At 40.6% G+C, this 14,003-nt stretch overlaps 1 protein-coding gene across 1 annotated transcript in view; it reads left to right on the top strand.

Moving 5' to 3' along the window:
* The window catches only part of LOC129705497 (dynein axonemal heavy chain 5-like), a 128,142-nt gene that overhangs the window by 54,735 nt on the left and 59,404 nt on the right, over positions 1-14,003 (top strand). Inside the window, exons 29-34 of the mRNA XM_055649085.1 lie at positions 924-1,104; positions 1,557-1,781; positions 3,662-3,834; positions 6,860-7,038; positions 7,129-7,316; positions 9,771-9,965. Coding sequence (XP_055505060.1) covers positions 924-1,104; positions 1,557-1,781; positions 3,662-3,834; positions 6,860-7,038; positions 7,129-7,316; positions 9,771-9,965 — 1,141 coding nt within the window. The remainder of the gene's footprint in view (positions 1-923; positions 1,105-1,556; positions 1,782-3,661; positions 3,835-6,859; positions 7,039-7,128; positions 7,317-9,770; positions 9,966-14,003) is intronic.

Raw genomic sequence — 14,003 nt, 5'->3', positions numbered from 1 at the left:
TGGGGAATGTAAATTAAGGAAAATTGGAAGCTAAAGGTCTTCCTGGCAGACTGAATAGATGTGTTAAAGCGATCACTCAATCTGCAATCAGTTTCCCTATGGTGGGGAAAACTACATTGTATGATTGCCTTATTGCCTGCATTTTAATTCTCCATCCACTCCATCACTGAAAGCAGTTCACTAAACTGGCAGAAGTGTCAGGGGATCTGATGGAGATTTTTTAATTTTGTAAAACTTCAGACAGAGGGAAACTATTCCTGTTGACAGAGATGACATGAATTATGGGACATAGAATGAAGGTGATAAAAGGAATAGTAAAATAAAATGAAATCTTTTAACGCGTGGTTAGGGTCAGCAATGCTTTGCCAGGGGCAGATCAGTTGTAGCATTGAAAAGGATGCCAGATGAATCTGCAAAGAAAGAATGTGCTGGAATATGGAGAGAAGGCCGGGGCGTAGGAACTGGGTCGTTGTCGTGGCAATATGAATTTATTGTACAAAACAACCTTCTATCCTGAAGTTTTCAGTTTCTGATAACCCAAAGTGTAGAAAGTTATTGGGCAAAGTTGGGCTCACAATAGACAATAGGTGCAGGAGTAAGCCATTCGGCTCTTCATGGATCTACCATAACCAGTAATTCATTAAATAGTGACATTGAGTTTTGAAGGGTCAATTGGTGGACTCCTGTTCCTTTCCTTTAATATTCTTTTCCTCCTACTTTGATAATTTGCTATTTTACCAATTCATAATTTTGTTTTGCATTTCTTCCACCAAATTGAACTTTCTCATTATTATGAAGTGATCTTATGTCTTGCACAATATGTTAGTTTTGAATGCAAAGCTCTTTGCACAAAATATCTTTTGGGTCACTGTCCAAAACTATGCCGTACAGATCCATGACCACATATTGGCTGCAATCTCCAGAGAAGGGGACACCATTGAATTTGATAACCCAGTTGTCACAGAAGGGAATGTGGAAGTTTGGCTGAATTCACTGCTTATGGAGTCTCAAAGTTCTCTGCACAGCATTATTCGGACCGCTGCTGAAGTAATACAAGTGGAACACTTTAATCTTATTGATTTCCTGAATGGTTTCTGTGCTCAGGTAGGTTGGAAGATCAGATTATGAGAATATGAATTTGTTCTTAATTTCAATACAAGTTTGAAGTTTTGAAAGTTGATTGTGATCTGCTTTCATAACTTAACAAAATCTTTCTAATTTTCTTTTCAATGGAATAATTGTCAAAGTTTCTTTGATTCTATAATAAATAAAACAAATAAATTGTCAGCTTCCTTGAATACGATTTACACATATTTAGTGTGCAAGCTGTTGGCTCTCTAGGGGAGCTAAGTTTATTATGCTCGGGTGCCAACTGATGTTTGAAGCACTAAGTTGGTGAATTAATTAATTGGAAGTTTAACTTGGAAAGCATGGAATAGGAATCAGAATTAATTGTGGGAACACTGCTTTGGAGTCAAAGTTGTGTTATTCCATGTAGTAATGAAAAAGATCTAGAGTTACAATGTGACCATTAATAAAGATGATATTTGTCACAGGTCGGCCTTCTTGGCATCCAGATGATTTGGACCAGAGATGCACAAGATGCTTTAAGGCTTGCAAAAGGTGATTGCAAAATCATGCAGACAACAAACCAATATTTCCTGGAAATGCTCAATAAACTGATTGGCACAACAACCAAAGATTTAGATGTTAATAAGCGTGTGAAATATGAAACTTTAATTACTATTCACGTCCATCAAAGAGATATCTTCGATGAGCTGGTAAATATATTTTCTGACTTTTGACAGCGGTGGATGTAATATTTTTCCTTTGATGCTTTTTAAAATTAATTACATATTTGAATTCTTCAGTGCAGAATACATTTTATTTCCAGAAAAACATTTCTAAGATGAAATAAAATCCATATAAAAGGTTGAGAGATTGTTCCATCTATCTGTCAATCAACTTGGGAAAAATTTGCTGTAAATTTTGATCATCTTCACACTGGCATCACTATAAAATATTTATTCAAAAGGTTTCATTCCAAAAAAGTTAATCTTGCTTCTTCCTTTTCTCTTTTTGTTAACCATACTTAGTTCATTTTTATAGATACATTTCCAAGATACATACACATACAACTCCCAATTGCATTTAGTGAATTATATTGTAAAATTGTTATAAATTCATGGAATGTGAGTGTCACAGCAAAGTCACTGTTTATTGTTGGTTCCTAACTGGCGGCAGTGAACCGCCTTATCTCTTTGGTCTTTGTGCTGAAGATACTCTCATCCTACTGATGGGCAGGGACATCCATACTTTTCACAGAGCAATAATGGTATATTTTCAAGTCAGGATAATGAGGAGCCTGAAGAAAATGGCATTCCAATGGACTGATACCCCGGTTGATTTGGTTGACAGAGGCTGTGCGTGTTGGGAGATATTGTTGAAGGAGTCTTGCCAAGTCACTACATTTTGTGAATGGTACAAGCACCAGCAGTAGTGTGCCAGAGCCAGAGGAAATGAGAATTAAAGTTGGTAGATTTAGTATTTTGGGTTTCATTATCCTGCTGAATGATGTGTCCTTGAGTATCGGTGTAGCTTCATTTGTCAATGCAAGTGAAGATTATTCCTTCACATTCCTGACTTGTGCTTTGCAGATGGGAGGGAATGGCAATGAGTCATTCATTCCTGATCTGTTTTTGTATTCATTTGTCTGGTTTGGCTGGGTTTCTGTTGAATAGTATTTACTAATATGTTGATATTGTGAGCAGTGAATTTTCTTGGCTTGTTATTAACACAAAGTACGCATTTCACATGTGTGACGTAGATCACACTCCAAAAAGAGCATTACAGCAAACAATAAAAGTTCAGGAGAAAGTTATTTGGCACTTTTGAGACTCCTCTACCATTTAATAAGTGTGCTTGATTTTTGGCCTCTCCAGGTTTCTCAAGCTTTGGTCCGATAAATATTTATCTCAGCCTTGAATATATTTAATGACGGCTTCTATAGCTATTTGGGATCGAGAAAGATATCCTACCTCATCGCTGCACAAGGTTAAGTTTTGTAACTTTGACTGCACCAAAACGTGGTGACACTTGTGTACTGCCGAGGTGATGTCTGCACCATGATTTTACCTTGTTGTCTGCAAGACTACGCATTTCACAGTACTCAGGTACATGTGGCAATAAAGTATCATTAAAGTATCATTGAATCATTGAAGTTTCTATGTCTATGTGACTATGCTTCCTGGTTCCAGGCTTTCCCAGCAGAGGAAACATTCTGTCAGTATCTACCCTGTTAAAATCCCTCAGAAATTAACATGGTATTAACTCTACAGAATATAAATCCAATCTCTTTGGACTTCATTCATGAGGCACTCCCCTTAATTTGTTGGTCAACCTTGTGAGCTTTTGTCCCATCACTTCCAAGGCAACCACAATAAAAGAGACCCAAAGTTTACAGCACTCAAAGGGAATGAAACATAGTCAGTTGCAGCTCAGTTGAGGAATTTATTTGCTGAGAATCACATCATTAATAAAATTAAATCAAATTATAAAATAAAATAAATTATGTTTTAACACAAATGGATGTGTTCCTTGTTGGGACCAAAAGAGCAAAGTGAGATCTGATTATTTTTAAAAAAATATTAATTTCTTGCAGTGCCGGATGCAGATTAAATCTCCGACTGACTTTGAATGGTTGAAACAGTGCAGGTTCTACTTCAATGAAGATGCTGATAAAATGAAGATAGTGATTACTGATGTGGATTTTACTTACCAAAATGAGTTTTTGGGATGCACTGAGAGACTAGTTATCACTCCCCTCACTGACAGGTATGTACCTTGCCACCCTGCACAAATGCCTGAAGACTGATTGATCGTGGGAGTATATCAGTGGAATGTGTGGACTCTGTTGCTGTATTTGATGCTCTGAGGGTCATTCTAGCACATCCTAACCCACCAAGTACAGCATTTGGGACCCTTGAATCTTGGTACTCAAGCATGATGTAGAGATAAATCTTTAGTTAATTTCTGAACTATTTCTTCTTCTTAGCAAGATTCTGGCATCTGCAATTCCGTGTTTATCCAACTCTCTCTTCTTATTGGAAAGCATCTGTTCAGCCTAGTTGACATAGGTACAATCACCCACTTCTCCTGCAGGATTTCTATGGTCTACCTGCAATAGGCTGCTAAAGATCTGACACCATTATGCACAATGCACCAAATCTAAGGCGTAGCTATGGGCACGCGCACGAGCCCCAGCTATGCCTGCTTCTTTGTAGGGTAAGTTGAACAATCCTTGTTCGAGGCGTACCGTGGCCCTATCCCAGAACTACCTCCGCTATATTGACGACTGCATTGGTGCTACCTCCTGCACCCATGCAGAACTCACTGACTTCATCCATTTCACCACTAACTTCCAACCGGCACTCAAATACACCTGGACCATTTCCGACATCTCCCTACCATTTCTAGACGTCACTATCTCCATCGCAGGTAACAAAACTGCTGACCGATATTTACTACAAACCCACTGACTCCCATGGCTATCTGGACTACACTTCTTCCCACCCTGTTTCCTGTAAGGACTCTATCCCATACTCCCAATTCCTCCGTCTACGTCACATCTGCACCCAGGAATAGGTGTTCCAAACCATGGCATCGGAGATATCCTCATTCTTTAGGGAACTGGGATTCCTCTCTTCGACTATAGATGAGGCTCTCACCAGGGTCTCTTCTATATCCCGTAGCTCCACTCTCATTCTCCATCCCCCCACTTGTAACAAGGGCAGAGTTCCCCTTGTTCTCACCTTCCACCCCACCAGCCGTCACGTACAACAAATAATCCTCCGACATTTTCGCCACCACCAAGGGGATCCCATCACTGGCCACATCTTCCCATCTCCTCCCCTTTCGGCTTTCCGCAGAGACCGCTCCCTCTGTAATTCCCTTCCCACCCTTACCACCCCCTTCCCTGGTACTTTCCCTTGCAACCGCAGGAAATGCCACACTTGTCGCTTTACCTCCCCCCTTAACCCTATCTAAGCAGTCTTTCCAGGTGAGGCAGAGGTTCACCTGCACCTCCTTCAAACTCATCTATTGCATCCGCTGCTCTAGGTGTCAGCTGCTCTACGTCGGTGAGACCAAGCCGCACCTCATATTCCGCTTGGGCAGTTTACACCCCAAGCGGTATGAACAATAACTTCTCCAATTTCAGGTAGTACTTGCTTTCTCCCTCCTTCCCCTCCCCTTCCCAGCTCTCCCACAGCCTACTGTTTCCGCCTCTTCCTTTCTTCTTCCCCCCCCCCCACCCCCACATTAGTCTGAAGAATTGTCTCAACCCGAAACGTCACCTATTCCTTCGCTCCATAGATGCTGGCTCACCCGCTAAGTTTCTCCAGCATTTTTGTCTACTTTTGACAACGTTATGCAAATTTAAGTTTGAAGATGAAATATTTGTGTTAATTCACTACAGCATCCATTCTTCACTAATTTCATTGTACTTTGGATACACAAATATTTAATTATTTTTTAATTCATTTTTGAAATGTATGTGTCCTTAATATTATTTACTGCAAATAGGGCGGCACAGTAACACAGCAGTGGAGTGGCTGCCTTACAGTGCCAGAGACCTGGGTTCAATCCTAACTCCAGGGAGGGAGTGTAAAAAGTATGAGTATTTGAATGTTTGAAGTTCTTTTAAATGGAGAGACACAGTAATCTCGTTGTATGTGACACATGCAATGACAATAATGCATTCTGATTCTGATTCTGATTCTGTCTGCACATTTGCACGTTCTCCCTGTGAACACCTGGGGTTCTTCCCGGTGCTCCAGTTTCCTCCCACATTCAAAAGACGTGCAAGTTTATAGGTTAATTAGCTCCTGTAAATTGTCCCTAGCATGTGGGATAGAACCAATGATTGCTCGTCGATGCGGACTCAGTGGGCCGAAGGGCCTGTTTCCGTGCTGTATCTCAAAAACGAAAAATTAAAACATGATTACCCAAGAGAAAGTAGTAGATGAGTTTCCTTTTCAAACCATGTGTTCTAATGGTAGTTGCAATGGGGACATCCATGAATTAGATACATTGACAATCAAGGAAGAGTGATACCTTCCCAGATTATGAATGTGCCTGCAATTTATTATATTGCATTAGGATATAGCATGAAGTTCCTATCACGCAGATATGTTTAGCACATAGCTGGTAGTTGTACAAGGTAGCAATTATAAGAAGCACTGTGGTAGAAATTGTATTTAATCTCTGTTGATTTAGGAGGGCCACTGACTGAATCAATTTGTTCATAAAATTATTTATGCTTCAAAACATGTCTCGGAAACTTTGAGATACCAAATGTAATAGAAAATCTGAAGTGTATAATTTGAGCATTCTGTCTCAGAATTTAATAACGGTTCAACTACATTTTGGTTATGGTGCAAGGCTCTGTGACCCTAGTAAAGTATGCGATTTAAATCATAGCACAATTGAAAAATTTCCAAGGTATTTGTACACTTTAGCTCTTTCCTGCCACTGAAACGGTGAATAGCGAGGTATAATAACTTGCCCCCCTTCCCCCCAATTAAAGTTAACAACCATGGCAAATTTCTTGAATGAATACATTTTAGCACTGGTTCCATCAAGACCATTGCAGTAAATTGGTGGTAGTTTAATTTATCACCCGTTCACAGATGCTGCCTGACCTGCTGAGTAAATCCTGCATTTTCTACTTTTGTTTCTCACCTCCTGCATTTTCTGTTCTTAGTTTACATTTCCAATAATTAAATTAATCTTCATTAAAATGTTTTCCCTTGAGGGCAATGAGTTTTTAACTCACTTGCACTGTGAATATTTTTCCTAGGTGCTACATCACTTTAGCGCAGGCTATTGGAATGAATATGGGTGGTGCTCCTACAGGACCAGCTGGCACAGGAAAGACTGAAACAGTCAAAGATATGGGCAAGTGTCTTGGCAAGTACGTGGTGGTGTTCAACTGTTCGGACCAGATGGATTTCCGAGGCCTTGGCCGAATCTTCAAAGGTAGTCAATAGAAGAAAATGTCCGATTAATACAGTTAACTGTTGCACAATGAGACTGAGATAATGAAAGCTATTTTACTTGTTGTGTTAGGACTGTCCCTATCAGGGTCTTGGGGATGCTTTGACGAGTTTAATCGGATTGACTTGCCTGTACTTTCTGTGGCTGCTCAGCAAATAGCCATTATCCTGACCTGCAAGAAGGAACACAGAAGAAGTTTTGTCTTCACAGACAATGACACGTTAGAAATTAATCCAGAGTTTGGCATCTTCCTTACAATGGTATGTATCTATCGTTTTTGTGAAGTTGTCAGGTTTATGTTTTAGGTTAAAAGAAACGTTGATCGGGTGGAAATGATCCAGATTTGTTTATCATGATGCCATTTCAATTTCTATATGAAGATATACCAATTTAGAGATAGATCATATGATCGTCCTCCGAGCTAAATATCCATCAATGTATGATTAGAATTTTCTTCAAGCTCAATGATGGATAGTGGACATTTCAGGAATGTAGAGAGAATTAATAGTGGGTTTATTATGAAGAAAAAATTGAATGTAAAGCTTCTTTAAACATATCCTAACACACTGATTCAGATACAAGGCAAGCCGAGTACTCGGGTTCATATCAATGTTTTTGGGAAACTATAGACAATAGACAATAGGTGCAGGAGTAGGCGTTTCGGCCCCTCGAGCCAGCACCGCCATTCAATGTGACTATGGTTTTGTGTGTGTACACAATTGATTTCCACAATTGATTTCCACTCCACATTAAGGGTAGGACTTCCTTACCAATGGGGGGGGGGGGGGGGGGGGGGGGGGGGGGGGGGGGGGGGGGGTCTAAACTCTACACAGTCTGGATGTGAATATTACATTGTGATAGGATAAATCCATTAGACAGTATTGAAATGGATTACCACACGGTGGAAGATGGAGTCTTGCTCCAGATTCCAGCATTTGTGTCTTCTATATATTGTTTGTGCTGGGTCCCTGGGGAGTGTAAATCCAGCATCAGATTGGCTTTATTGCATCTTCTTAATGTGGTGACTGGTTCTTGTAATTATACTATGAGGTAAATTAACTTGAACTTGGAGCTTCAAGGAAATACATGTATTGTGACAATGACTCTTCTAAACAAAACTGAACAGTTATGCAAAGCTATGCAAACGACATAACATCTTAAATCAATAATAATCAATAATAACTCATCGACCTCAAAGAAACATGAATGGGTTTGTGGATTCAAGCCATAGACCTTTGTACAGACATAACACTCCTTTTTTAATGGGAAGAGAACTACAATCCTATACAGATAGGTTTACAGTATGTATTCACTTTAAGAACTTATGGTTTACATATACTTGTAAGTTAACTTATGTCAATCATGAACAATCTAGGCCAACTTAGATTCACAAAGTTTTATTCATATGCACAATTTTAAGGCATACTGCAGGTTTCTTGATCCCCTGAGACCTTCTCATAGAGTCATACAGCTCGGAACCAGGCCCACCAGCCCAACTCTTACATGCTAACCAAGATGCTCCATCAAGCTAGTCCTATAGTCTGAAGAAAGAACTCAACCCGAAACGTCACCCATTCCTTCTCTCCAGAGATGCTGCCTGTCCTGCTGAGTTACTCCAGCTTTGGTCTCTCATATGTCTCCTATATTACTGTGCCTGCCCCATATCCCTCTAACCCTTTCCTATCCATATACCTGTCCGAATATATTTTACTGTAAATGCTTAGTATATTGTTTATTGTCATGTGTACTGAGGTGAAAAGCATTTGTTGCATGCAAACCAATTAGTGGAAAGACAATACATGATTACAACCAAGCCATCTACAGTTTATACATATTTGATAAAGGGAATAACTTTTAGTGCAAGATAAAGTTCAGTAAAGTCTGATCAATGATAGACTGGGGGTCTTCAATGAGGTAAATAGTAACTCAGGACTGCTCTCTAGTTGTTGTTGTTATTACTGTACATGCCTTAACTACTTCAACCAGCATCTGGTTGCACCTTTCTCTGTCAGTCGACACTCAAATCTGAACTGAAGCACAGGTCATACAATGTTATTAAGTTAAATGGGTGACAAGAGCACTTGAAATTAATGGTGACCCAATCAACATTGAAGAAATAGCTACTCATAACAATATACATGAGCAACACAACATTTTTCATGCACCACACTCTGCATCTTTCAATTTTTTGTTCTTAATTTGTGAAGGGGATTGTATTCTTCACATGCTTTCAAACACACCTATTGGTACCAGGCATGTCGATAAGTGCATGGGTGCAATTGAATCCATTGCTCTCTTTTAAATGAGATGGATGTTTGTCAAGTATAGGAACTCAAACAGCAAAAGTACTTGCCACCAGATTCCCTTGTACTCTTGAGAAGACAGGTTATATGATAAGGGTTAATTCCTGATCATCCATTCTACCTTGTGGTGTCCATTTGGATGTTTATTTTGCATCAGCACTTTTTCTGTAACTGTTTTCCCTGTTGTTCTCCCTGATGTGCTCTTGTGTAGGGTACGCTTTGCCTGTTAATTACTCAAAACAAGGGTTTTCATTGTATCTTGATGCAGGTGACAATAGTAAAGCAACACCAAAGCACACTTGTATTTTAAAGTTGTCTGTTTTTGACCATTGAATGCAATATACTTAAATATTCATCTGGAAATATCATTTCCGATTTAGTTCATATGAACGATTTTCTTTCACTTAATAGAATCCAGGTTATGCTGGGAGACAGGAACTTCCTGAAAACCTCAAGATTAATTTCCGGTCAGTGGCAATGATGGTGCCTGATCGCCAGATTATCATCCGTGTCAAGCTGGCAAGCTGTGGATTCATAGACAATGTCACCCTTGCTTGCAAGTTCTTTACGCTGTACAAATTGTGTGAGGAGCAGCTTTCCAAACAGGTTAGTGGGCCAGTCTGAGCTCTTGGAATAGGTGGCATGTTTCTCCATAGTGAGTAAAGCGGTGTAGGAGCATCTTGTGGCCCTTGTTTGGGCAAAGAAATTAAAGTGAGATTTAACAAGAAATATTAACACAAGCAGCCCATCCCAATCATAATAATGCAAAATAATTTCAATAGAAGGGTGTAAGTAGGGAGGGGAAACAAATGAATCAAATAAATAAACTAAACTGGCGAAAGGGAAACCTTAAAATTTAGCAAGATGAGTGAAAGAAATTAATGCCAATAGGTTTAGCGATGCAGCATGGAAACAGGCCCAGCAAGTCCACGCCAACCATCAATCACCCATTCACACTAGCTGTACGTTATCTCACATTCTCATCCACTCCCTGCACACAAAGTGCAATTTACTGAGGTCAATTAACCCACAAACCCACACGTCTTTGGGATGTTGGGGGAAACCAGAGCACCTGGGGGAGACCCACGAGGGAGAACATGCAAACTCACAGACTAAAACCTGCCTTGTGGCCATATCCAGTCATGGAAAAGGCTCCTGGAGTAAACCTCAAGAAACTCCGGAGTCGGAGCCCCTAAGGCAGTTCGTCGTTGTGTACAACCTCGCTCTGGCAGCTCCTGCGACGGCGCTGGTGCCAAACTGTAACGGCCCTGCTGTTCTTTTGGATCGATCAGCGACGTGGAGAGGGGGGACGTGCTGCATGGGCAAACTCACAGGGAGAACATGCAAACCCCACAGAGACAGCACCCGAGGTTGGGATCGAACCTGGGTCTCAAGTGCTGCGAGGCAGCAGCTCTATTTGGAATGGAGGAGATGGAATGGTCAATTCAATTGAGCAAAGTGATTACGGATATAAAGGAAGTATGGTGCATCACAGTTAAAGAGGATTTCTTGATGATTCTTGCCAAAACCATGGCTTGTGTGCTGGGAGAAAATTGTCCTGAAGGTTTTAATTTGAGAGTGAAGTAGAAATGTGTATAAAAATTGAAAGGTTGTGCCGTATATGTGAGGGCCTGAGCAAAAATAGACTCGTTCATGCTGATCGTGTTACCAAGTAATTCAATTTTCTCGCATCAGCTCCATTCCATTCCTATTTGCGCCATGATTGAAAACGGTGAAAAATGAAGAAATGGCAGAAACACTGAGTCTCATGCCTTGACTTTCACAAGAAACTGCAGTGGTGAGAACAAATGAGCACAACAGGAAGGGTTGGAGCAATTAGACGATAGCCAATGACGAAGATGTGGTACTGATGTTACAGTATGTACCTGAGCTTATCAAAGGAAGACTGAAAGGAAATAACAATACCTCTGATATCACCACCAGGTGGTGCTGAGATGGCAGCCTTGCCAGCAGCCTTTGTGTTATTTTGACTTTTTTTGTTATTTTTAGTGTGTATGTTTTTATGTGGGGGGGTGGGGGGGGAATAGGGGGAAACTGTTTTCAGTCACTTACCTTGACGGAGATGCGATCTTTCTCCATCGCCCACCCCCCCCACTTTGCGGCCTAACAACTGCATTGGTGCGGGCTTTCCTGGAGACTGACCCGTTGCTTCAAGCCGCTAGCAAGGCGCGGACTTACTTTCGCGGAGCGAGCGATCCTTTGCCAAGGATCGCTGTGGAAGTGCTCCGACCACGGGGCCTTTGCACTTTAACATCGTGAAGCCGTGGTCTCCGGTAAGAAAAGGCTGACTCCGGAGCTCCATGCCGTGGAGTGTTCGATCCGTCTCAACGCCGGAGTTTCAATCATCACGAATAGTGGATCATCGGCAACGGCCCCGTTCAGAGGCCCCAACCACCACGGGTGAACAAAGGAGGAAGATGACTGAACTTTATTGCCTTCCATCACAGTGAGAAATGATGATTCCACTGTGGTGGATGTTTATGTTAAATTTATTGTGTATTCTGTTCTTTTTACTTGTATGGCTGTATGGTAACTCAAATATCACTGCATCTTAATTGGTGCATGTGACAATAAATGTGAACTTGAACTTGAAACATAAGATATTTTTAGAAATGTATGGCGCAATAGCACAGCAATTAGTGTTATTGATGGACAGGTCCTTTGATTAGGGTTCAGTCTTGACCCTGGGTACAGTCTGTGTGGAATTTGTATATTCTTCGTACAACTGAATGGATTTCCCCCAGGGCACTCCAGTTTCCTTGCACATCCAGAGATGTGCTGGTAAGTTAAATAGCTACTATAAAAGAGTTCATGGATGGCAGGGGAATCTGGGAAGATTGGAAGAGCATCTGAGAGGGATAGAATTACAGGGAAGTATATAGTGGAATGGGATTGTTGAGAATGTTCCGAGAATTATCGTAGACTTTGTGGACTGGATAGCCACCTATGTTGTAAGGTAAATTGAGAGCACGAGGATTGTGCTACAGAACTGGACAGTTGCCAACTTTTCAAGAATGGTCAAAGAGACAAATCTATAACTCGACCAGTGAGCAGTTGGCAAGATTCCAGACGAGATAATAACATGAACGCAGACGCAAAAGGTGATGGTGCCCTCTGAGATGGAATGATCACGTCTTATTAATCTCATATGAACTATCAGGAGAAGGCATATTTATGGGGAAATTAACGATTTTGAACCAGAGTTTTTGCAGAGTTTTCTCCAGCTTTTGCAGTTTTGCTTTTGATCAAAGTAGAATTCATCAAAATTTAGACATATTTAAAAAATCTCCAAAACTCAGATCAAGAAACTGATTGTTTATTAAAATTCACGACAAGCTTTCTGGACCTCATGGTTGTCACTGTCTGGTTTCAGGTGCATTATGATTTTGGACTCCGCAATATTTTGTCTGTTTTACGGACTCTCGGAGCTGCAAAGCGAGCCAGGCCTGAAGATACTGAATCTACGATCGTTATGGGAGTCCTTCGAGACATGAACCTCTCCAAACTGGTTATCCACTTTGCTAGTCATTTGTTTTAATTGGAGTTTAAGGAAGTTGTTACCTTTATATTTTATAAGATCGTTTTTCTGCTTCAAATACAAATGTACTATGATCTTGAATTGACAATGTGTGATCAATTGATATGCCTACTGTGGAGCAGGCCCTTGGGAGCAATGTTGGAGGAGATGGAATGGTCAATTCACTTGAGCAAAGCAATTACGGATATAAAGGAAGTATGGTGCGTCACAGTTAAAGAGGATTTCTTGATGATTCTTGCCAAAACCATGGCTTGTGGGTTGGGAGAAAATTGTCCTGAAGCGTTTAATTTGAGAGTGAAGTAGAAATGTGTGTAAAAATTGAAAGGTTGTGCCGTATGTGAGGTCCTGAGCAAAAAAAATAGACTCGTTCATGCTGACCGTTTTACCAAGTAATTCCATTTTCTTGCATCAGCTCCACTCCATTCCTTTCCTCACCAAGTATCTGTACAAATATTACTTAAACATTGTAACCACTACTTCCTCAAGCAGTTCATTCCAAATATTCACCGCCTTCTGCCCCTTACATCTCCTTTAGGTTTCTACCCACTCATCTTAAACCATGCTCTCTAGTTCTCGACACCCCAATACCTCGAAAATGACATCTATCTATACCCCCAGTAATTTTGTAAACTTATATAAGAATAGACCCAGCCTATCTAATCTCTCCTTATAACTACAGTCCTTCATTCATCGCAACCTGGTGAATCTCTTCCACATTCTCCCTATCAATACCATATTCTTCATTTAGTGTGATGTCCAGAGCTATGCTCATATTACTGGTCTAATCAATATTTTGTACAAAAGCAACATTGATGATCCGACTCTTATACTCAATGTCTCAGCCGACAAAGGCAAGCATACCAAATGTCTCTCTCATTACCTTATCCACCTGCATTGCCACTTGGATTTGCAGCCCAAGGTTTCTCCGTACATCTATGCTGCCAAAGTCCTTACTATATACATCCTAAGAGAATTTGATTTCCCGGATGCATTACCTCGTACCAGTCTGGATTAAATTCCATCTGTCACTACTCCGTATGAAATCTGAAGAAAGGGAATAATTGTTTATATCAATGAATGTTGGG

The sequence above is a fragment of the Leucoraja erinacea genome, chromosome 17 (assembly GCF_028641065.1).
Source record: "Leucoraja erinacea ecotype New England chromosome 17, Leri_hhj_1, whole genome shotgun sequence".
NCBI lineage: Eukaryota > Metazoa > Chordata > Chondrichthyes > Rajiformes > Rajidae > Leucoraja > Leucoraja erinaceus.
This window is presented reverse-complemented; position numbering and strand designations above follow the sequence as displayed.